Source organism: Amphiprion ocellaris, chromosome 12 (assembly GCF_022539595.1).
Source record: "Amphiprion ocellaris isolate individual 3 ecotype Okinawa chromosome 12, ASM2253959v1, whole genome shotgun sequence".
NCBI classification, from domain to species: domain Eukaryota; kingdom Metazoa; phylum Chordata; class Actinopteri; family Pomacentridae; genus Amphiprion; species Amphiprion ocellaris.
The window spans coordinates 35,519,860-35,545,256 of NC_072777.1; the positions used below are offsets into that span (position 1 = coordinate 35,519,860).

General features: G+C 37.7%; 2 protein-coding genes across 5 annotated transcripts in view; one reads left to right on the forward strand and one right to left on the reverse strand.

Moving 5' to 3' along the window:
* Window positions 1-488, reverse strand: part of fbxo16 (F-box protein 16) — an 8,904-nt gene extending 8,416 nt beyond the window's left edge. For 2 of the 3 annotated variants that reach the window (XM_035958437.2, XM_023292823.3), the window contains exon 1: window positions 345-488. The gene's annotated coding sequence lies outside the window, so the exon portion shown is untranslated. The remainder of the gene's footprint in view (window positions 1-344) is intronic. The other variant, XM_055015871.1, reaches the window with a different exon arrangement.
* Window positions 489-2,875: 2,387 nt separating this feature from the next.
* fzd3a (frizzled class receptor 3a) lies at window positions 2,876-24,636 on the forward strand. 2 transcript variants are annotated; one of them, XR_008603507.1, is made up of 3 exons: window positions 2,876-2,982; window positions 5,621-6,149; window positions 22,444-23,242. XR_008603507.1 is itself a non-coding variant. In XM_055015906.1 (3 exons), the coding sequence occupies exons 2-3, from the start codon at window positions 5,949-5,951 to the stop codon at window positions 22,657-22,659; spliced, it is 417 nt and encodes a 138-aa protein (XP_054871881.1). In that variant the 5' UTR covers window positions 3,107-3,335; window positions 5,621-5,948; the 3' UTR covers window positions 22,660-24,636. The 2 variants fall into 2 exon arrangements, 1 of the variants encoding a protein (XP_054871881.1); XM_055015906.1 differs by lacking the exon at window positions 2,876-2,982 and adding an exon at window positions 3,107-3,335 and having other exon boundaries at window positions 22,444-24,636.
* The last annotated feature ends 761 nt before the right edge of the window (window positions 24,637-25,397 follow it).

Sequence of the window (25,397 nt, forward strand, 5' to 3'; positions counted from 1 at the left end):
ATTCCAGTCTGAGTACATTTTAGATGCTAAAACACACAGAATGAACCATAATTCACACCAGCGTCTCTCTTTATATTATGAACATGTGACTATGAGTTATTCCTGAGCAGCTCACTGCTTATTTTTATCCTCCTAATAGAACATATCAGCTTTATCTCATCATAATGGAGGATGTGTTATAAATAACACCAGATTATCATCCTGACACGCAGATAGATGTATTATTCTCTCAGGTGCTTTATAGTAAAAGCAGCTCTGGCTTTAATTCTGAGTATGTCCAGATAAACCAGCCTGAACTGTGCTGCTCAGAACTGCAGAACTCTCTCCTGTGGTATTTAACTCACCATCAGTCCTCCTCAGACGGTACAGAAGGAATAAATCCAACTCTAAATCCAACACACTTACTGTCTCAGTGCATACTTTAAACCTGAACTACTCTTCTACTTCTTCTTCTTCTTCTCCCCACTCTTCTGGGTGCGCAGTTTACCCGTCTCCATGGTAACGGTGAGTGTACTCTCCTTACATGGGCCAGCTGTCACCCACAGAGGAGCTGCTAAGAACCACGGTGGAGTTTGAGAGGAGTTTATGTGGAGTTTATGTGGAGTTTGAGAGGAGTTTATGTGGAGTTTATGTGGAGTGTGCAGCCATCACCGGTTCTAATGATGACAAATGTAGAGCAGAACTCCTGCCACTGCAGTTACTGAGGGACAATCTGTCTCTGATTCTGCAAAAATAATGGTATGTAATGACGTGTAAACTTCCACATAGATCACACTCAGCATGTATGTAAACACTGGAAATATAAAGTTTTAATATGCACTATTACTGATGGGCATTAAAGGTCATCCTGCAACTATTTTAGGAGGAGATTTAGGCAGAAAAAAGATCAATTTTAACCTTGTAAGACCCATATATACACACACACACACACACACACACACACACACACACACACACACACACACACACACACACACACACACACACAGTGAGTTTTACAGGGTTTAGTGATGATTTGCCACTTGAGCCATTATTCTTTATAATCACTTCTATTCCAGAGGAAATAATGGATATAAAAAGTCATATCTATTCCATATCCTACTACTGTTGGTAAAGACAATGATACCTGTGTCTTGAAATTCTCCTCTTTATGTGGGTTTAGATGAGGCCATGAGGTAGTTGTGTTGCTGAATTGTAGATTTGTTGTTGTTTATCATGTTAATGTTTTCATTTGTCCTTTTTTGAGCTGCATGTAAATATGTATAAAAACATGGAGCTTAAATAAAAATGTGGTTAAAAAAAACCCACTTGAAATGGGTGTTAAATGCAGGCACAAATACATTAAATCTGCCTTAAATGCTGTTAAGTGTTTTAAATGTTAAATGATTTTATCATCAAGAGCTGCATGCCATTAACGAACCTGTCTGTGATCAGTGGGTCTGGACTTGTCTATGCTTCTGTAAATATAGCATTAAAATGTGGCCTCCTGATGGAACATTTTCTGTCCTTTCTTGCAGCTGAGAAGCTCAGTTTCTTCCACTCACAAGTTTTTCATTCAAACGCAGAAAGCCTGCGCGTCCTTGGATGGGCGGTGGCGCGCACCGAAGACAGAAAACCTGCTGTGAAGAAAAGAGAGAAGAGCGTCCAGTTGGATACACGTAGAGGGAGCTGAACCGGAAACAAGACTGTTACTCCTTCACAGTAATGCAGTGGAAAATCTATAGTGGAAGGCAGTACATTTATATACATACGACATTCTACACTGCATTATTAGGTGGTGAATGCATCACTGTGTTAAGAACATTTTACCTTTTAACCTCATTTTGATACATTAACAACAATCTGCAATGGAAGAATTTGCTATAAATACATAATAAATCTGAAATGTAGTGAAGTACAATTACAAAACAATATAACTGAAAATATGAATGTGACTAATCTGGCTAACTCATACAGGTTAGGTCCTAACAATGTTAAATATAATACAGATTAGCCTGACTAACTGAAACATTAATATTTACAATATGATAAATTATACAAATGTCCTGAATCAAATATTAATTTAAAAACCTTACAATACTACACTGGCTACAAATGACCAGGTTCAGACCCTGCAATGTCAAATATAAATGCAGTATAATAAGCTCAATTTTAACATTAAGTCCAGTATTATATAAAATACAAATGAAACTAAATTACATATTATGGATAAAATCCTGCAATAATATATATTCTACAAAATTACCTGACTAATTAATATATTACAAATTAAATATCAATTTGTTGATACTTCACAATATTACATACTTATATGTAATAGGAGTACAATATCTATTTTTATTTTTTTATTATTTAATTTTATATAATTTTTAATTTTTATTATTTTTATTTGAATTTATTTTTAATTTTTTGCAGTACATAGTCTCCTGTTTTACATCTGACACTAATTTATGCACTCCTGCCTTTACTACCTCTGCAGTGACCGCTATAATAAACTGCTGCTTTCGCCCACCCACCTTTCTTGTGTTTTTTTCTTTCTCTTGCTCTTTTTTAATGTGCCACTCTTTGACTACCTAATTGCCCCTCAGTGATAAAGGTTTTTCTGATTCTGATCAAACATTAAATAGTAATTTAACTTACTAAATAGAATATTATAGATGAGACCCTAATATAGATATATACACGTATAAGGTTAAGACCCTTATATGTGTATGTTATTGACAAGTAACGTGATGTGTAGTGTTTTTTTCTGGCTATAATGTTATTACATGCTTTTTGCATCTTTTAATTTGTTAGTCAGCACCGGAAGTCTTTGTGTGAGTTCCGCCGGCTTGCAGGTCTGAGGGGGGAGGAGGAGGACAGAGGGGGGAGGACAGAGGGGGGGAGGACAGGAGGGAGTCCGGGGGACGTTCACTCATTGTTACGACTCGAGGAGCGGCGGAGAGCCGGTCGGTGCACGTGAATTCACGGCTCCACGTCCAGGTAAAGAAGTTTACGTTTCTCCGGTTAGCTTCATCAGCGGGGCGTTTCTCCTGCTGCCGCCCCACCGGTGCGACCGACCGACCGACCGTCCAATCGGCTCCGTGCGGTGCATTAAAGCACCGGCACCGGCTGCGTATGCTCCGGTTTTACCATCAGCCAGATTGGACTAACCGTCATCTTTTGTCAGCGCCGCGTTCATCCGCATTTCTGTCCGTTAAAGCGGATAACTGCGTCCGCTGAGTCAGTTACCGTAAGAGAGGTACAAACTAGCTACGGTGACTAACCTCCCCGTAACGTCGGTTAGCTTCTTCTATTAACGGATGGATCCCGGAGCCGGTAACACCGACGCACAGGTGGAGTAACGGAGAGAGCAGAATTCAGCTCCAAAGCTCGTCAGATATTTAAATGAAACAGAAACAGGTGTAAAAACCCAACATTATTCAGGTTTTATCTGCCAGAGAACGGAAAGGTGTCGGGGCTGGTCTGGGTGTGTGCTGTCATGTACATAACATAAAATGGCGAAATCAGGAACGGATTAATCTGTCACCAAAACTGTTAGTGAACTCTAGTTAATCTAATTACACTGATGCTAATAACAAGGCTGCAAACTACGTTCAATTCTATGTAAAAACTACTACTAAATGTTTTAATATGATCATTAATCTGGATATTTCCCCTATATACAAGGCTTTTTTGTTCATTTCAATTAGCTTTTTAAAAATAAAATGTCAGAAAATGATGAAAAAATGACCGTTAATGTTTCCCAAGATGACTAAAACTGTTTCTGAACTGTAGTTAATTACACTGGTACTAGTAAAAAGGCTGCAAACTCTGCTACATTATATATATAAACTACTACTAAATATTTTAATATGATGATTCACCTGGATATATACAAGGCTTTTATTTTCATTTCAATTAGTTATTTTTCTATCAAATGTAAGAAAATGGTGAAAAATGTCCATGACTGTTTCCCCATGAACCTAAAATATTCCGTTTATTGTCATAAAAGAGTGAAGAAACCAAAAAGTATTCACAGTTAAGAGGCTAAAATCAGAGATTTTAAGGTTTTTGTTGACAATATTTTAATTTCTTGTTTAGCCTGCTTTTATTAATTTCTAAATGCTTTATTAGACATCAAGTGTAGTGTGAAATGTTGTGAAATTTCTGTATTTTTTTAAACTATTATTTCATGTTATTCAGTGAATGAATGATAGATTAAAGGGATTATTTTGAAATTAACGGATTTCATTACAGTGTAATTTTGTGAAGGAAAGACGCCCAAACTCTTCTCCAGCTTCATAATATGTGAGGCTGGAATGTTAATGTGAATATTTTCTAGTTTTCTTGTGAAATTAAACTCATTATTTGGTCTATAAAATGTCAGAAAACGGTGAAAAATGTCCACCAGTGTTTCCACAAATCTCTTGTTTTGTAATTTTACTACCACTGAAGAGGAAGAAACCAGAAAATACACATATAAATGCACATATACACATTTAAGAAGCTGGAATGAGAGAATTTTGATGTTTTTCCTGAAAAAAAATCTCAAATTGATTAATCATTTATAATAAATTAATGATTTCTTCATATAGAAAAGTTTTGTTTGTTAATTGATTAAGAAAAAGATGCATTTATTTGACTTACATGATGAAATTTTAACGACATTATTGAAAAAAACAAACAAACAAATTGTACACTGAATTTTGAACATTTTTAGTCATAAAAAATGACTCAAATGGTTACCAATTAATTTAATAATGGATTAATGGACTTGTAGCAGCTCTGCCTCTATATGATTGTTTTTTCTGTATTTTCTACGGTAGATTGCCTTTAATTAATGCGGTTCATGTTCTCATTCATCTGTATCATCTCCACCACCAAACCGTCAGAGTTAGTGATCTGATCAGCAATTACCAAGCCTCTGAAAACTGCCTTTTGTGTGTTCTTCTACTTGCTGTCTGCAATTAGTTAAATTTTCAGCTGCATGGTCGGCCTTGGTTTGCTCTTCTTCAAAATGTACTATAAACGCTGAAAAATCTGCTTTTTAATCGCGTTTTTAAGCCTCCTGTTGTCCTCATTTATGGGCATCAAAAAATATTGTTTCCTTGTCTGAAAAAAAATCCAAAAATTCAGCAAAAAAATTCCCAAAATTTCTGAAAATTTGCAAAACCTTTAGGAAGAAAATTCCAATAATTCTTTAAAAGGTTCCCTTAAAAGTTTTGTTTTAAAAAAAATATCCCAAATGTGGCAAGAAAATTCTTGTAAATATTTTCTAAAAATTTGTAAAAATCTTCCAGAGAAATCCTAAAAATATCTAAAGTTATTACATATATATCAGTAAAACTTCTAATATTTTCTTTAAGAACATTCACATAAAAATCAACCAAAATCCAGCACTGGATTTTGTTTGATTTTTTAGTGAATGTTCTTAAGAAACCTTTTTTTAAGTCTTTTTTTCACCAAAAAATTTTCAAAGATTTCCCAAAAATGTTGAAAATGTGGAATCAGAAATCAGAAGTTTCACTGTGAAAATCTATTTTTTTCCCCACATTTTCAAACTTTGAAATGGGTCAGTTTTGACCCGCAGGACAACATGAGGGTTAAGAGTATTTGTGCTTTTATTTTCTGGTTACAGACTGAGCATCGTTTCTAAACATCCGCGGTCGTCCCTGATATTCATCCGGAGCTTCGTCGTGGCAGCAGAGGGAGGAGTGGGAACCGCTCAGTGGCATCTTAAAGGACTACAGCGTCTCGGAGCTGATAGGGGCCTCGTGGCACTCGGTGTAGGCGCTGACTGGAGTCTCCACGGCGATGGATGCAGCCAGCTTCTACCATGGATTACCAGCCCAGACTGTTTCTGTGTGATCTGACGGGGAAGACGAGGCTCCCAGACGGTCCTTAAGCCTCCCGCTTTCCTTTTCCCGCTCAAGCCTTCGTCTTGGTCTCGCCTCCATTCTGCCGTCATGGATCTCCTGTGGGCGCTGTCCGTCTCCATGCTGACGGCGTGCGTCGCCATCCCCATGGACGCGGCGGCCGGCAGCCACAGCCTGTTCACCTGCGAGCCCATCACCCTGCGCATGTGTCAGGGGCTGCCCTACAACTCCACCTTCATGCCCAACATGCTGAACCACTACGACCAGCAGACAGCCGCCCTCGCCATGGAGGTACAGTACACCGCCGAAATGTGACATGAAAAGTTCCGGTTTATCTGTTAGAGTGTAAAAGCAGATGGGCCAATATCTAACTGCAGGACTTTGACAGGTGTCATAGTCGACATTTTCGCTGTTTTCAGGCATAAAATCAACATGGCCGCCTATAACCAAACACCACATGGCATTTTTAGAAAAAGATTCTTCTGAATATTATATATATAAATTTGAGTAAAATGGAAATGTAAAGTTATTTCTAAAGAATATTGTAGTAAACCTGTTGACTACTTTATATTAAATAACTCAGAAAACCTTGGAGTCTTGGACAAAACGACCACAAACAGACTGATAATGACCAAAAATGACCACGAAGAGATGCAAAATGACCAAAAAAGTCTCAAAAATACACAAAATAACCACAGAAAAAAACACAAAAATGACAACAAGATAGAAAATTATCATATAAAGACACAAAATGATGAGAGAGACACAAAATAACTACAAAAAGTTGCAAAATAACCACAGAGACACACAAAATGACCACAAAACACCTACTATTACCACAAACAGACTGAAAACGGCCAAAAAATGCACAAAATGCCCACAAAACTGTGTGAAAATGACCAAAAAAAGAAACAAAATGAGCGCAGACACACAAAACAACCACATAAAGACACAACATGACCACAGAAAAACACAAAATGACTCAGTGAGACAGACAGTTATCCTATAAAGACACAAAATGATGACGAATACACAAAATTACTACAAAAAATTGCAAAATGATGACAAAAACACCTAAAATGATCATAAACAGACTGAAAACGACCACAGAATGCACAAACTGACCACAAAAACACGTAAAATGCCCACAAGCAGTCTGAAAATGACCAAAAAAGAAACAACATGAGCACAAACACACACAAAACAACCACAAAAAGACACAACATAACCACAAAAACGCAGAAAATGACAGAAAATGAGAGAAAATGACCACAGGAAGACACAAAATGATGAGAGACACACAAAATAACTGCAAAAGAATTGCAAAATGACCAGAAAAATACCTGAAAGGGTTAGAGTTAGGGTTAGGGTTAGCCCTAGATTTCCATCAGATTTCCACAGATTTCCATATAAAATGTGATATATTGCCAAAAAAGAAGCATCTGTCATGATTATCTCAGTAAAAACATAATCCAAACTATTTCTGAATCAGCTCATTTTATTATTGTTTAGCTCATTAGAAGGTGGTTGGTATTAAATTTGTTGACATTTTAGTGATATCCAGTAATTTTTTTATGAGCTGTGTGATCGATTATGTCTAATCTGTGAATACCTTAAATGTACCAAATTTTTAAAAACTTTTTGACAAATTTAAGGAAAACTCTAAAATATGATTACCACATTTTTTACATAGGGGGGCTTAATGGAAAGCAGTGTTTTAGTATCGCAGAGGATGGCTAAAGTAAAAAAAATACAAATCTAAAAATGACAAACGTCGACCTTTTTCTATTCACTGTTTAGTAGTACTGACTGATACTACAGGGTTTTTCCCACATAGAGGAATATTTGGCATCACTCAAAGAGGTTGGAGGTGGCGGAAAAATTCTAACAACTGATATATTTTATAAGTTTGTTAATTGTAGTTTAATTTACTTTAGCGTAATAGATATTTTTGGTGATTAAATGGTTAAAAATAACAGGAAAATGAAAAAGTAACGCAGATTCGTCTTCACAGACCGATCATACTTTGTCTCGAGTGTAGTCGACACACAAAAGCCCCTTCTGAGCCAGGAAAAATCACGCTACTGTTGATGTTGTTATTGATTTGTGTTATAACTCTGGATTGGAGGCACGCCTGGCTACAAACGGCTAGTTATGAATGTGTTTCTTCCTAATAAGTCATTATTTTTAAACTTTAATTAGTCACATTTTGAGAAATGCAACTTATCTCCTTTTGCTTGTTTCTGTTCCACCATTGCCTGCTAAAAAATTAACATTTCTTTATTCAAAGAATGAAACAGAATTGGAATAATAACGCAGATAGCAATTTTTTTCCTACTGTGACCTGGAATCTTTTCTCATTTTTTTTCCCTTTCTTAGCATTTTTTTCTCTTTTATATTCTTTTAAACATTTAGATAATGTGTTCAGATTCTTGGACCTCGAATTGAACATGATATGAGTAATTTTTTGCACTCTTTTGTCAAGCATACAAGACATTTTTGTTTATCAAATGGTAAAAAATGCATAGATTTCCAGTCATATTAGTTAACATAGACTCAGTGTCTTTATTGTGTGTGAATTATTCTTACTGGTGTGCGTCGTCACCTCCAAACGTCTATTCTGAGCCAGGAAAAACCTTGAAAATGACCAGTAGATGTCTGATAAGTAGGGAAGATTATTTGCTGTATTTTGATTTTACCCTGCTGTTGATTATATCCATGAAACTAGCTGTGGATTGGAAGCACAAATGGGTAATGAATGGATCTGAACAAACTCACGTCCAAAGAGGGATATCGAGTTTGCAGGCCTCGTCTTGAAAGTTTGATGGGTTTCTGTCCACGAGGTTGACAGTTTTCCTGTTACCTTTTTTTAACTCTCGTGTCGTCCTGCTGGTCAGATTGACCCGTTTTAATGTTTGAAAATGTGGAAAAACATATATTTTCACAGTGAAACTTGTGTTGTCCACATTTTCAACATTTTTGGGAAATTTTTGAAAATTTTTTGGTGGAAAAAAAGAAATGTTAAAAATGTTTCTTAAGAACATTCACAAAAAAATCTACCAAAATCCAGCGAAATTCACTGGATTTTGGTTGATTTTTTGTGAATGTTCTTAAAGAAAATATTAGAAATTTTACTGATATATATGGAATCACTTTAGATATTTTGAGGATTTTTTTGAGGATTTTTACTCATTTAAAAAAAATATTTACAAGAGTTTTCATGCCAAATTTGGGGATTTTTTTTTTTTTTTTAAACAAAACTTTTAAGGGAACCTTTTAAGGAATTATTGGAATTTTCTTCCTAAAGGTTTTGCAAATTTTCAGAAATTTGGGGAATTTTTTTGCTGAATTTTTGGATTTTTTTCAGACAAGGAAATAATATTTTTTGGTGCCTGTAAATGGGGACAACAGGAGGGTTAAAAAAGGGAATGTGACCTTTTTTCTTTATTCCCTTACCTCCCTCCTACTTTCTCATTGTGTGACCTTTCCTAAAGGTTTTCTTTGGTTACTTTCACTCCTTTTCTTTGTTGTGATGGAAGTTCACACAGATCCACAAACACAACAGCAGACGGTAGCATTTCTATATATTTGTATTAAACAGGTCTGGACAGGAGTTTGAAACTAATTGGTCTCCATCAGCAGCCTAGATAATTACCACCACGGCCAGCTGAATATGTGCTGAGAGTTGGTAATGTCTTAGTGCTACCCTACTTAAATTTGGCTCCTATTGCTCCAGGGATTAGGAGTGTATTACCAAAACATTAGGCAGAAAATTAAGTTTTAATATTTGTCCCTGGAGACCGTGAGAGCAACGCATCATTAAACGCACACAGACCTAACAGGACATGTTTCTGGCCACACATCTGGCGTGTTGAGTGAATTTGCCATGACACGCAGAGACTTTTCACATCAGTTGAAGTCAGTTTACATGACGGGGTTGTCTGCAGCTACCGTTTCAGTCAGTTTGGTTCAGATGACGGATTAAAGCTCAGAATTCAGTGTTTAGTGCGGGCTTTATTGTTTCAGCCTCTTAGATAAGCTTTGGCTTTGCCAGCCACAGCAGCTGACTGTTGTTATGGCTACGTTATCCTCTTTGAAACGTCCAGTTAGGCATTTAAGCACAATCACGGAGCAGATGCATCACCTCGTTAACTTAATCCCATCCTTTATATAGGCTGATCTCTGGTGAAGCTCAATCTATCGAGCAATTACGGGCCAAACCGCACCAAAACACGGGAGTGGATGCTCTGTCGGCTAAACTGTCCGTCCATATTTATATGAGTTTATCTCGGCATCATGTTCTCTTTTACTCCCTCCATCACTTTTACCCTCCGACCCCGCCTGGCACAGCCGTGACGTCGACGTTCAGCACCTGCTGACCATCTGTGCCGCCTCCACGCCGCTGTACTCAGCACCGAGCGAGAGGGAGATGGATAGATGGAGGGCGGGAGGAGCTGTGTGCCATGAAAATCCGGGGTTATGTAACCTCTGAACATGCCCTGCCCGGCTGTGAGAGCACGCAGCATCGCATCGCATCGCATCGCATCGCATCGCATCGCATCGCATCGCATCGCATCGCATCGCATCGCATCGCATCGCATAACAGCACGTCACGGCTGCACTGGCATTTAGGCTCGTCATGATGCAAGGCTGTCTGCTCTCACCGTGTCCGAAATATTCAGCCTCATCTTCTGGACTTTGCCGTATCGTTTTCATACAAAAACAGCCGTATGTTCTGTGGTTAAATCATTTGCTGTGGTGTGTTTTTAGCGCCCAGGTTTGCTTTTTCCACCTCATCACAGTGTGTGTGTCGTGGCGAACAGCAAGAGGCACGTCTGGTTTAGACGGTGTTCACTTTGATTGGTCACGGATTCACAATTAAGTCTCTTTTAGCACCCAGAAATGCTCGTTGGGTTTGGAAAGCACACGAAAACGCAATAGGTTCCAAAAAATCACGGAGACTGCGCCGCTGTTTGGCCCTTGTTTTGCAGATAACTCGCCCCAGATCCAGTTCATGGGAGAATTCAAAGCCGGTAAGACGTCGAGGGCAGCCAAATGAGAATTGACAGATGATTTTAAAGGGAATTAGGGCTGCTGAATAGCCATGATAATGATGATGAATGCCCTGCACCGTGGAGAAACTGGGAGTTGGACGAGAACCAACGCCTGCGGTTTTTGCAGTTTTTGTATAAGCCCCCTGAAGTGGTGTCTTTTGGATTCCTTTCTTCATGTCTTGCCTTTCAAGGCCTTTTCAAGGTTCTAGTTCTTGTTGAAAAAGTGGAGCAATTTGTCTTTAAGTTGTTAGTTAGAAACCTATAAAAATTAGCAAAACTACCATCTAATGATATTTAAATTAGATTTTTTGTTCAAGGCTGCAAACCACATGAAAAGAAATATTTTTACTGTATTGAACAAATATATTTAAATCCATTTTTACACCTTTTATGCAAAAAGCCGACTCAAGTGTTTCTAGAAAGCTAGATTTTTCTGTTTTGGTGTTGATCCTCGCTCCGTCACTCGTCGCTGACCGCCAAATGACCTCGCAGCTGAAGTGGGACAGCAGCCTTGGGGCTTGGGAATCGGCTATTTCTGTGCTACAATGATATTGTGCCACACTCACATTAGATAAGTTAGAGCGTGGCGGATTCGACTGGCGTTACAAAAAGGGGAAAAAAGAAATGGGTTAAAATCCCCTTACATAGAGATAGCTGCACACTGTAGCTACCAGATGAATGTAAATCAGCGTGGGCTCATCACTGGAAATCAATTATGCTGGTATGAACTGTCCCTGGCATCTTTTGGTTCACACCTCATTAATGATGTACAGTATGATACCCTAGATGCTCTTTCTGTATTAGAAGGAGCTAATGAATCACAGTAGAGGTTTGAATGTGTATATTCCATAGGTTTAGGTTTTTTCTCACAGGTGGAGCCAATTTTGTGGCAAAATAATACATCGATAAGCCTAAGCATTTAAAGCAGTGACAGGTGAAGTGAATAGCGCTGATCGTCCTGTCCCCTACTGAACACCTTGGAATTTATTTGGACGTTATTTTGACATATACCACCCACCTAAACAATGTGGTAGACAAAGCACACCACACAAAATGCTCAGGGACGGCTCCAGCAACGCGACAGAGAGCTAAAGGTGTCGACAAACTCTTCAAACTTCGCAGATCTCACTCCGATAGAGCATCTGTGGGTGATTCAGTCCACAAATCATGGATTCGAGTCGCACCTAGATGATATTAAGCAGGTGTTTTTTATGGCGTGGCTGATGGATGTAGAGCTGCTACTGAATTCTAACCATTTGTATGAGAAATCACACTACCAATCTGGATTTACTGGATATCCTGAATGAAAAACTAAATCTGTGAATGAACAATCACTGCAGCATTTTTTGGGATTATATGGTTGAATTTTAGATAAATTTTCGCTCTACCATCTCTGATATTCCTGATCCTTTATAGCATAAAATATGGATAGTTCTCAAGATATTTGTCGAATTTTAGCGCAATATATATGTGTATACTTTCTACTTAAATACAAGATTGACCCACTTTCAGTGCATTTTTTCGCATATTGAATTTTGAGGCTGTGTTTGAGTGACTAAATATCAGGAACTGTTAAAGGAAAAAAGCCTGAAATTCATCCCATCGATTCAGAATCTGCTATATTTGACAAGTGTTGGACAAATTTCACAAAAATACACCACAAGTCTCCTTCAAACCCAGGTTCATAGCTACACAGTAGTGTTGAAAAATGAACAATATGCCCATATTAGTTATTTTTCTTTTCTTTTATTAGAATTCTGTACTCTCTACTAATACTTTTTTTTTAGCAGTATAACTTGTAATACCTGCAAACAACTATTGTGACCAAGTATTTCATTTTAAAGGACCTCTATATGTTTTGTTTTGTGTCTCAGCTGCATATGGTTCTGAAAATAACACTAGCTGACTTTTGCATTCATTTTTTTCTGTAAATGTGTTTTTTTCATATTTTAACTCATGAATAACCAGAGACTGTTTGATCTGCTTGTCCAATAATTCAAATTCTGACATTGCTGAAAATTTTCCACTTATCTTTAATAGTTCCTGAGATATTGCCGGTCAAACGTAGCCTCAAATTTAAATGTGCAACTGAAAATGGGAAATTTAAAAAAGATGTCTTGTATGTGATATATTAATCTAACATTTCACAGATTCCATTTTAAATATTCATAGTTTATGATGAAAGTTTCAAACCGTTTTGAGACGGCGGAGCAGAAGGCCTCTGATGATTTGAGATGGAGCCAGATTTTAGCTCATGTTTAAAGTAAAACTACCTCCTTTTTTTCTCAGACTTTTAGCTGTAAAACTAGTTTTAGAGGGAGAGAAGACGAGGTGAGAATGGTGGGAGGCATGTGACTGAGTGTCAGGGTAGAAATAATGACAACAAGGATTGCTTGAATGATTCTTTGAGGCCAGATGGACCAAGCGAATGTCAGGGCCGACTAATTACATTACTGGAGTTGTTTACATGAAGCCAAAGCCAAGTCGGCAAATCATTTTTATTGGCAGCGAGATAAACTAAGAGAAATTGAGCGACATGTGTTATAGAAAGTAAAGGTGCTGGCCAGGTGGTTATCTTGATCTTAATCTTTAGTGTTGTCTTTCATTCGATGCTTTATGAAGGGCGTTCAGCAACACAAAGACTAATCAACGGCTTCTTTTTAATCTGCTTGCTCCCACTTCCACTCATTTCCTCCTTCTTTCAGGCCAGGGGAATCAAACTCATCTTAGTTCAGGTTCCAGATTCATCCCAGTCTGATCTCCAGTGAGCCGGACCAGTAAAATCACAACATAATAACCTAAAAATAACCACAACTCCTAATGTTTCCTTTGTTTTAGTGCAAAAAAGTGCATTCTGAAAATGTTCACATTTAAGGAATTATCTTTTTACAAAACATTAAGAACAACCTGAAATTTCTTAAGAAAAATAAATTAAATTTCAGCAACATTCAGCCTCAGTTTATCATTTCCACATTACAACTTTCAGATCACAGAGTGTCTACAAAGGAACACAACATTTAGTCATCTGGAAATGAATGGCATAATATTTTATTGCATTATCAAAATGACAAAAGTCAGACAAAAAAAAAGAAAAAAAACAAGAAAAAATATTGAAAAAAATGAGATGCAAAATGCCAAAAACGGGGCGCGAAACAACAACAAAAATGAATCAAACAACACAAAACAAAAAAAAAAAACTTGGACAAAAAAGTTTCAAAGTGGCAAAAAAAATGACAAACAACAAAAACATGTAAAAAAAATTATACAAATGACACAAACAAGGCCAAAAATGACAAAAACGAGAAACAAAACAAAAAAGTAGACTAACAACACAAGTGAGACCAAAAAAACACACAAAATGACAAAAATAAGACAAAAAACAAGGGAGACAAGAAGGAAATACAAAATGACAAAAACGAGAAACAAAACGACAAAAACATGAGACAAACAACAAAAGTCAGACAAAAAAACAAAAATAAGACAAACCATTACAAAAACGAGACACAAAACGACAAAAAATGAGACAAACAACATGAAACAAAACAAAAAACAGACAAAAAATTTGACAAAAAATAGACAAAAACGAGACAAAAAATGATAAAAATAAACACAAGGACAAAAAAATAGACAAATGACACAAGTGAGACAAAAAAACACAAAAGGACCAAAAATGAGACAAACGACATGAAACAAAAACAAGAGAAAAAAAATTTGACAAAAAAGTTACAAAGCGTCAAAAAATGACAAGACAAAAAAAATCACAAAAATGAGACACAAAATGACAAAGAAAATGGACAAATACAAGCGAGACAAAAAAACACAAAATGACAAAAATGATACACAAAACAACGAATAAAGCAAAACACAAAATGAGAAAAACATGAGCCAAACTACAAAAATAAAAAAAAATAAAAAAAAGACAAAGTATTTCAAAAATGAGACACAAAACAACAAAAAACAAGAAACAACATGACAAAAACATGAGCAAAGCAATGAAAATTTGACAAAAAAGACCATAAACAACAAAAACAAGGCAAAATATTACAAAAATGGCAAAAACGACAAACAGAACGACAGAAACATGGGACAAATGACAAAAATCTGACAAAAAAAAGCCCAAAATATTTAAAAAATGAGATACAAAATGGCATAAACGAGAAACAAAATGACAAAAACATGAGACAAATGACAAAACAACAAAAGCAAGACAAAATATAACAGAAAAGACAATATAAACAATCTAGTATTTTACTTTATGGTCAAAACGACTTGTCATGGTCTAGAAATGATTTTAAATTTATAGTTTTACTAATTTACAATCTGCAGTTAATGTCTTCTGTGGAGTTTTTCCACTTTGATGGCCGGATTGGACCCTCTGGAGGGCCGCTTTTGGCCTGCGGGCCACATGTTGGACACCCATGTTCCAGGCTGTTAAATCAGCCTCTGGTCTCAGGTTTATGGCAGATAAACCGTGTCGTGTTACAGCCGCTGTGTGGAATAACCCAGATACTCCACCCAGTCTTTGTAAAGGAGAGGGAAGGTGTGCGATGCGGATACTCAGAGCTGCATTGTTTAGCGTGTGTTTAGCGTGTAGAGATGTATCCCGGCTAAGCACACGCAGACACAACATGGTCTGATAAATCCTACCCAGCGTGACCTGGCCTATAAAGGAGGCTGTTGTTTTATCTAATGTCCGACACCGTGTTTATTGGCTGAGGAGTGAATAAGAAGCACATCGCTGGTCCACAACAGCCTTCCTGTGTGTGTGTTGGACATCACACACTGTCAAAGCCCGGCTTTTTCAAACACTTTCTTAGCGGCGAATGACACGGCTGACTCGCTCGACCCATCCCTCCTCTCCCTCTCTCTCACCCCTCCCTCCCCTGTCTCCTTTGTCCTCCCCCTCCCCCTACACGAGGCTCACCCGTTGCCCGGGAAACGGTCCCCATTGTGCCGTTAACAAAGGCAGCAGAGGCCTTTCTCGCCTCCCGGGAGGTGGTCCCCTCCGCCCTGCACCCTGACCTCCTCGAACCCGGCTCTCCTCCCCTCCTCCTCCTCCTCTTCTTCTTCCCCCAGTGATGCATCACCCGTCGCCATGGCGCTGAGCTTGGAAATTTAGAGAATTGGAATGGAGGGGGAGGGAGAAGATGCAGGAGGGTGAGGGGGGCTTTGAATGGGGGATGATGGGAGGAGAGGTGACTGGGAGGTATATATAAAAAAAAAAAAAAAAAAAGCAAACCAACACAGAGCAGGCGGCCACGGTGGGCTTCTTTGTCACATCAGTCACAGCATCTCAGCAGCTGACTCAGAGCCTTCGTTAAAAACTAATTACTGCAGCATTAGGAAGGTACACACAGACACCCTCGGATGCACTTCACTGGACCGGGCCGCATTAATAATTAATATCACCACAATCTGGATCTGATTCAGAGCAGGCTGGTTGATCTCAGAACGCCACAGAGGTGAAACTAAGGTCAAGGCTGCTTCTTCTTGGCTCTTCAAAGGCTGGCGCCTTCACAAAAATATGCAGAAATATGCAAAAACACGTGAAAGTAAACAAGTTCACCACACTGAACTGCAGGCTAATACAAAGTATGATGATTGAAAATAATATTCCTCTTTTTTCTTATCTTAGTTTGTGAAAGATGTCTGTGTTAACTCCAAACCGTTGATGCAAAACAGGGATTTTCAGTCGCATGGCACCAGCGTTTTTTGATACGTTTGCAAATAATAAACACCTGGCAGAACAAGGTGAATTCAGTGAGCTACAGTTAATCAGACCACGGATAGCGAGCTGCTTTAAAAAGGCTTTGCATCGACAGTACTTCAGTTTAGCAGAATTTTTGACATATCACACAAGCACAGGTTTGAATAGTAAAAAGATGAGCATAATGTCACACTCATGGAGTAGAGCAAAGCCGTTGTGAATGGTCACTTTTTCTGTCGTTTTGGACAAATCTTAGTCGCTTTGGGTATTTTTTTGTGATTTTAGATTTTTAGGTTTTGAGACATTTTGGGCAGGTGTCGAGGTGTTGCATACAAGATCGTATTATTGAGAACAATTTGAATCATTTTGAACAAATTTGATTTACTTTGGACATTTTTTAATAATTTTGGACAGAATGTGAGTCACTTTTTTGTCATTTTGGCAATTTTTTTGTCATGTTGGACAGTATTTGCAATATTTTGGTTACCTTTTGAGTCATTTAGGTGAAACTGTGATTTCCTTGTTATGAGAAGTCAAAATGTCTGCTGACAGAGAAATGCCACAATTTCATTTGAACATTTTGAATTTCCTGCTACCATAAATTCACACTACATGCTTTAAATCAGGGGTGTGAAACTGTTCAGCCCAGTTGGATCCAAATGGGCCAGTACATTCTGAAAATGTTCACATTTAAGGAATTATCTTTTTACAAAATATTCTGAACATCCAGAAATTTCTGAAGAAAAATTCAATTCAATTTCAAAACCATTATGCCTCAGTTTATCATTTCCACATTACAACTTCCAGAACACAGAATGTCTACAAAGGAACACAACATTTAGTCTCAGCTATCTATGTAGTATTTTACTTTATGATCACAATGACAAGTCAGACAAAAAAAGATTAAAAAAACAACGAAAACAAGACAAAATATTACAAAACTGAGACACAACATGACAAAAATTAAACAAACAATACAAGCGAGACAAAAAAAGGAACAAAATGACAAAAATAGGACAAAAAACACGTGAGATAACGAGGAAACAAAACGACAAAAACGAGAAACAGAATGACAAAAATAGGACAAAAAACACGTGAGATAACGAGGAAACAAAACGACAAAAACGAGAAACAGAATGACAAAAACACATGACAAACGATAAAAGTCAGACCAAAAAAAGGGAAAAAACAACAAAAACAAGACAAAATATTACAAAAATGAGACACAAAACGACAAAAATGAGACAAACGACATAAGCGAGACAATAAAGAGACAAAAAATTTGACCAGAAAGTTACAAAGCGACAAAAAATCAGACACAAATCAGACAAAAATGACAAAAAAGGAACAAAACAAAAAAATAGACAAAAAACATAAGTGAGACAAAAAGGAAACACAAAATGCTCTTGTGTAATTGCTTTTTTGTTCCTGTAATATTTTATACGTCAGTTTATGAGAATTTTGGTTCTGAATATTTAAAACATTTAGACTGTCAGGGTTACTGGAACAGCGCTGCAACATTATTCTGTTACAGACTTAAGATTGCTGAAAAATAGAACTATCTGTCCATTAACTGTTCTGAAGATCGCTGCTAAACACCAGCGTTTGTTCCTACATTTGTTCCCCTCGTCGGCTGGTTTGTCGACCTTCTTCCAGAGTCCCAGAATGCACTGATTCTCCAGGATTAGCCGACACATCTGACTGCGTGTGAGCCCGTTACTTCCACTGCGGCGTATTATTCCACATTTTCCGAGATCAAAAATTCACTAACAAACTCCCATGAATACATAATGAGGGCAGCAGAGGGATCGAAGCTGAAATTACATTAGCATATCCCCCCCGCCTCGGCAGAGTACCATATTACACGCTCGATTCTCCTTACATGGCCACCACAAACCCCTGGTCATTGATCGGGCCAGTGGTTCACCAGCTGTTTCCAGTGCGGCCATTAGCACTGAATCCCCCGTGGAGATTATATGTGCTCTGCAGGACCTCAAGATGTTGGTGTTGGGAGCTGTGAGGGTAAAGCTGTGACCGGCCAAATGTCCCCATCCACCACCAGTTCAGTCCTGCCCACGCCAGTTCCCATGATGGGCCGGCTGTCATAAAATGGCTGAATGGAGGTAGAAGAGATGGAGGAGGGGTGGGAGAGCAGATGATGGAGCGGTGTAAAAATAGAAAAGTGGTGGTGAATAGAAAGGAGCATGAATGTGAGAATAGAAGAGTTTTTCTTCCAGTAGATCACCGCCCCTGGTAGCCTATATATTTATTCATCCGGCTTCTCCCTGTCTAGTACAGTACAGTGAGGTACAGTGTGGTGCTCTATGGAGCATATCGGTCGCCTGCGGGACTCCAAACGGAGAGCGAGCAAAGATAGAAGCTCACTTTAGCTGCATTAGGTCATGTTTGAGTGGTTAACCAGCGCTGACAGGGCAGCTCTGATGAAGTAATGCGTGTCACAGGACCGTCAATGGCAGCTAGATGCAGAAGGATGATCAGTACAGGAGCTGCTATTCTCCCACTAGTACTACTTTTAAAGATACTCCAGTTTCCTTTCTCTTTGTTTCTTTGACCCTGTTGAGCCTGAAAGTGGCTGTAACTTAATAGTATAAAAGACATCTTACAGACCAACCAGCTAATCGAGAAAATAATTATTTGCTGCGGTCCGAGTTTACAGTAAGTTTTTTTCCTTGAAACGGCAGCTATTTAACCCTTCAGAACCCACTGTTGCAAAAATACATCAGCTTATTATTATTTTATATATATATATATATATATATATATATATATATATATATATATATATATATATATAAAAGTAAAGGTACCTTCTGAAAATGTTCACATTTAAGGAATTTACTTTTTACAAAACATCATGAACAACCTGAAATTTGTTAAGAAAAATAAATTCAGTTTCAACAACATTATTTCTTAGTTTATCATTTCCACATTACAACTTCCAGATTTATTTACTGACAACTAATTGATTAATTGATTAGTTGCTGGACCTTTACTGCCGTAGAAGATCAGATTTTTTAATTGTTAAAAAAAAAAGGTTTTTTGTATTTTCAAGCCTAACTTTTGTGAGATTTAGAATTCCTTTAATGAAAACACAAAATGTAGATTATTTGGTTGAGTTTGTCTGAAGGCAGGCGTGATTGATGGTGATCTGCAGTAATAGACCCATTTTCAGGTGCATCACGCTCACAGCAGGCGTGTTTATGCTTCAAAGATGATTCTGGATGATGACGTGAGATGAGCGCTTGTGTCACTGTACACCACTGCTCGGTGAGACGTGATGATTCCGTTTGTGGAGGAATTACACGATCAACCGGTTGATTGATCTCAGTTGTGACAGGCGTGTAAGTTGTCTAAATCGATGCTTTGCATTTTGGAGAGTCTGAACTTAGCTAAGGCTCATATTACAGATATTATGTATATTCCAGATCCTACAAGTGATCATAAATCTTTACCGCCATACTTCCATCCCTGAAGAGATTCACCAGTCCGAGTGCATCACTGATGCGAACAAGAGGATGACAAAAGCTGCACGAATGTCGGTGCTTTGTGCTTTAAGGGCCAAGCCTAACAGCCATTATAATCCTTTTTACATGAAGACATCACATGTGGGTGGCAGGAAAATATGCTGTCAGGCGAAGGACGTGCACGGATGCTGTAGACACATGATGTCCTCTCTAATTCTTTAATTCTCTATTTTTTCACGTTTAATCTTAACCCTCAATCTTGTTCTTTAATGTTCAAACTGCCTAATTCCCTTGTTTGTTATGATTGCTAATGTAGCTAATTATTCATTTAATTTATTGTCATTTTTACTGTTTTTAACCCTCCTGTTGTCCTCATTTACGCGCACCAAAAAATAGTTTCTTTGTCGGAAAAAAATCCAAAAATTCAGCAAAAAAAATTCCCCAGATTTCTGAAAATTTGCAAAACCTTGAAAAAGAAAATTCAAATAATTCCTTAAAAGTTTTCCTCAAAAGTTTTATTTAAAAAAATTAAAAATCCCCCAAATTTGGCAAGAAAATTCTTGTAAATATTTTCAAAAAATGAATAAAAATCTTCCAAAGAAATCCTAACAATATCTAAAGTGAGTACATTTATATCAGTAAAACTTCTAATATTTTCTTTAAAAACATTCACATAAAAATCAACCAAAATCCAGCCAATTTCGCTGGATTTTGATAGATTTTTTTGTGAACATTCTAAAAAAAAAACATTTTTTTACACTTATTTTTTTTCCACCAAAATGTTCAAAAATGTCCCCAAAAATTTGAAAATGTGGACATTTTCACTGTGAAAATATGTTTTTTTCCTCCAGATTTTCAAACTTTAAAATGGGTCGATTTGACCTGCAGGACAACACGAGGGTTAAATGACTGCTCTGACTTGTCTCCTGTATTTTGTTTGATTTTCTCTGTGCTGCCAAAGCTCTTTGTGAACGCTGTTCTTAAGGCTGCTATATAAATAAAATTGTTATTATTATTATTATATGGTGGCAAAAACTGGCAAGTCTGCTCAAATCTGATTGCAGTTATGGTGGCAAAATCCTGCATCAGTGGTTCCCTTATAGTGATGATTTTCAAATCCATTTTGAGCCAGAAAATGATGTTTTCATACTCAAATGCCGCAGCAAATATTCTTCATTTCCAAGGCTTTGTACTGTATATTAAATTAAGGGCTGAAGAGAACCTAAATCACCGGTTACATAAAGGCAGCCTGTAATTTTCTTTTCATATCTCATTTTGAGATTTCTTGGTATTTGACACAGACCTGTTATATCTTGTAATGCCCACATCTAGGTCAGAAAGGAATAAATAACCGCTGATCTGAATATTTTTTTGTGTAAATTACTCTACAGCTCACCTTCTTTTCATTTGACTGAAATAATTTCCTCAGTAGCTCAACTATATTTCTCTTCAAGTATCTTTTAGGAAATATTTATAAAGTTGTGGTATTAGGTGAAGTGTTGTAATATCCTCAATCCACCGTTTAAGCTTTTTTCCCCCTATTTGTTCTACACTGAAGAAGCAGAAGTGAGCGTTAAACTTATTTAATATCCACCACAGACAGTTACCCCCGCTGCTTCTTCTCCTCACCCCTCCTCCCCCGTCCCTTCCCCCTCCCTGTCCCTGTCTGTCATAATAACCTCTGTCTTTAAATTTTGGGGGAGGGCGCCTGCCGTGTGTCTGATTGTCTTGGGTGTGGTCGGAGGCCTCTCTGTAATGCTCACAAAAACCGGTTTATGCAAACACACTCATACAAACACACAGTTGGATTCATATATTTGTATATGTGCTTTCACTCATTCTTTTTCTTTCTTTTTGCATATTATCAACATGCTTCCTGCACTCACACCGCCTCTTGGCACCGTTTACATGTGATAGTTCATTATTGTGTTGGTTCGTGGGTGTGTTAGCGCCTAAATAACACACTTCCGCTGGTGCTTTTCCTTGTGTGCACGGTGCCACAGTGTTGTCAGTCAGTCGCAGCGTGGTCCACCCCGAAGCACAAAGACCCTGTCAGCAGCAGCAGCAGCAGCAGCAGCCCTGTGTGGGAGGAGGAGGTGATGGAGGAAGGGGGGAGCTGAAATCATTGGGGTAGAGGGGATTATTAGAAAAGGGGCCAGAGTTGTTTTTATGAACTCATCTCCAGAAAATGTCCGTTGACATGCTCTACTGATCTCTTTGTGCAGTTCTGATGACAGGTTTAGGGCTGTGGAGTTGTTTTCTGAAACTGTTTTGAATAAATTCTGGTTTATTTTGCACATATTTATGATTCTCCACTACTCTTGTGTCCTTTCCTGCAGCCGTTCCATCCCATGGTGAACCTGCAGTGCTCTCCGGAGCTCAGGATGTTCCTCTGTGCCCTCTATGCCCCGGTGTGCACCGAGTATGGCCGCATGACTCTGCCCTGTCGCCGCCTCTGTCTGCAGGCCAAGAGCGACTGCTACAAGCTAATGGACATGTTTGGTGTCAGCTGGCCGGAGGAGATGGACTGCAACAGGTTGGCACAACGGCAATAATTCTGTTCTGCTGGATTTATCTCAGTCGCAACAAACCCTGTGAGGGAGCAGCAATAAAGCAGCAGCAGGCCAGCAAGTGTTGGAAATGATTTATTCTGACAGCCATAAAGTAGAAGAAGAAGAGGTTAGAAAAAAAGATTGAATATTAGTTGAGTTGAAGAAATTAGTGTTATGGCCCCTAAATATAAATAAAAAGCTTTAATGATAACATTGGAATCTAGTAGGGCTGGTCCGAATAACAATTTCTGGGATATTCCGGATGTCTGGGCCCAATTAATGATGAATATCTGAATATTCAGCTCATATGAATGGCAGAATATTATTCATTTATTTATATTATTCGTTTCTTTATTTATTAAAACAGTAAAGGGCATTTAAACAAACTAATGTAGAAATTCTAAACTAGAAAAGCACTCAGAGAGCGCAGTACTCCTCCAAGGCTGCTCAGCTGATGTATCATTTCCAACGGATGAAATCTTTAATAAAAAATGACCTGGTGCTGAGCACAGGCATGTGTTATGCATGTGCATGTTATGTATTTATACTGAATCACGTGTAATTTACCCTTATAAAGGTCTGTTGATCATTTCATCACTTTTGGCAAGCCTTTGTTTTGCTAGTGTTAAAATAACCCTTCCCTCCATGCTTTTATTTTGAAGGCATAGTTTACGGGCTTTTATTTTGTAACCATTCCAGCGGCACAAGAAATGTCTAAGAAGCGGTTTCTTGACATGACAAAGACGCTGCCGAAAAGTCCGAAAATTCACATGAAGATGAAAGAAAACGGTTCCATGCTGTTGCTGTCTAACAAAGGATGTGTCTAAACTGAGAAGCTCCTAGCTGGGATGGAGAGAAGAAAGGAGTGAAGGACAGAAAGGGGAATTTGTGTTCAAAACAAGGCTGACAGCTGAAAAAGGCTTTGTGAAACATCAGGAGCTTCACCATTGTCTGGCTGGGGTTTGCTACATACATGACCTAAATATGTAGCAGGACTCAGAAACAGCCCACAGTTTAATCATGAGTTCCTTGGATGATTTCAAACTGATAAATCAGTCAGTTTGTAGTAGGATCGCAATCATGTGATCGTCAGCAGGTAACTGACACAGTGTTCAGTTGTTGTCATGGTTACAGCGGCACTGTGCCGGCAGCTATATCTGGCAATGGGAAATCCTTTACAAAGCTGTGGATCCAGATTATAAGCTGCATCACTGCCTAAATCTAATCACTTGGTCCTGGTGTCATTTCTGACTTTTCCTGAAAGTTTCATCCAAATCTGTGAGTCCGTTTTTGAGTAATGTTTCACACAGACAGACAGACAGATTCACAGACAGTCGTAAGCCGATCGTCACAGAACTCAGCTGTTCCTTGGCGGAGTAGCTATGACGTTTTTTTTCCATGTTTTGGATGACAGAATTAACTATGACATTTTCGTGATGTTTTGTACGACATACGAAACTATGACCTTTTTTTTCCACATTTAGGACGACATACTAAATTATGACGTTTTAGTGATGTTTTTGACAACATGCTGAACGATGATTTTTTTTCATTATTTTGGACGACATACTAAACTATGACATTTTTGTCATATTTTGGACGACGGACTAAACTATTATGTTTTGTCATATTTTGGACGACATACTAAACTGACATTTTCTCCACATTTTGAACGACATACTAAACTATGACATTTTTGTCACATTTTGGACGACATACTAAACTATGACATGATGATATCATGATGTTTTTTTTCAAAGAAAACCTTTCTGGAGTGTTTTTCACAGCCTCGTTTACATTAATTTATCATATGGCACGTTTTTACAACATGTTTGAAAAATCACATTTTATTTCGACATAGTATAGTAAGGCGTTTTTTTGCGCCAAAATTCATGATGATTTTTTTTTCAAAGAAAACCTTTCTGGAGTGTTTTTCACGGCCTCCTTTACATTATTTCATCATATGGCACGTTTTTACAACATGTTTGAAAAATCGCATTTTTTTTCGACATAGTATAGTAAGGCGTTTTTTTGCGCCAAAATTCATGATGATTTTTTTTTCAAAGAAAACCTTCCTGGAGTGTTTTTCACGGCCTCCTTTACATTATTTCATCATATGGCACGTTTTCACAACATGTTTGAAAAATCGCATTTTTTTTCGACATAGTATAGTAAGGCGTTTTTTTGCGCCAAAATTCATGATGATTTTTTTTTCAAAGAAAACCTTTCTGGAGTGTTTTTCACAGCCTCCTTTACATTATTTCATCATATGGCACGTTTTTACAACATGTTTGAAAAATCGCATTTTTTTTCGACATAGTATAGTAAGGCGTTTTTTTGCGCCAAAATTCATGATGATTTTTTTTTCAAAGAAAACCTTTCTGGAGTGTTTTTCACAGCCTCCTTTACATTATTTCATCATATGGCACGTTTTTACAACATGTTTGAAAAATCGCATTTTTTTTCGACATAGTATAGTAAGGCGTTTTTTTGCGCCAAAATTCATGATGATTTTTTTTTCAAAGAAAACCTTCCTGGAGTGTTTTTCACGGCCTCCTTTACATTATTTCATCATATGGCACGTTTTCACAACATGTTTGAAAAATCGCATTTTTTTTCGACATAGTATAGTAAGGCGTTTTTTTTGCGCCAAAATTCATGATGATTTTTTTTTCAAAGAAAACCTTCCTGGAGTGTTTTTCACGGCCTCCTTTACATTATTTCATCATATGGCACGTTTT

Bases quoted from the DNA above. Each gene is read 5' to 3' on its own strand.
- fzd3a (XM_055015906.1), top strand. From the start codon at position 5,949: ATGGATCTCCTGTGGGCGCTGTCCGTCTCCATGCTGACGGCGTGCGTC. The intron at 6,150-22,443 runs GTACAGTACACC...CCTTTCCTGCAG, and splicing joins CAGCCGCCCTCGCCATGGAG to CCGTTCCATCCCATGGTGAA.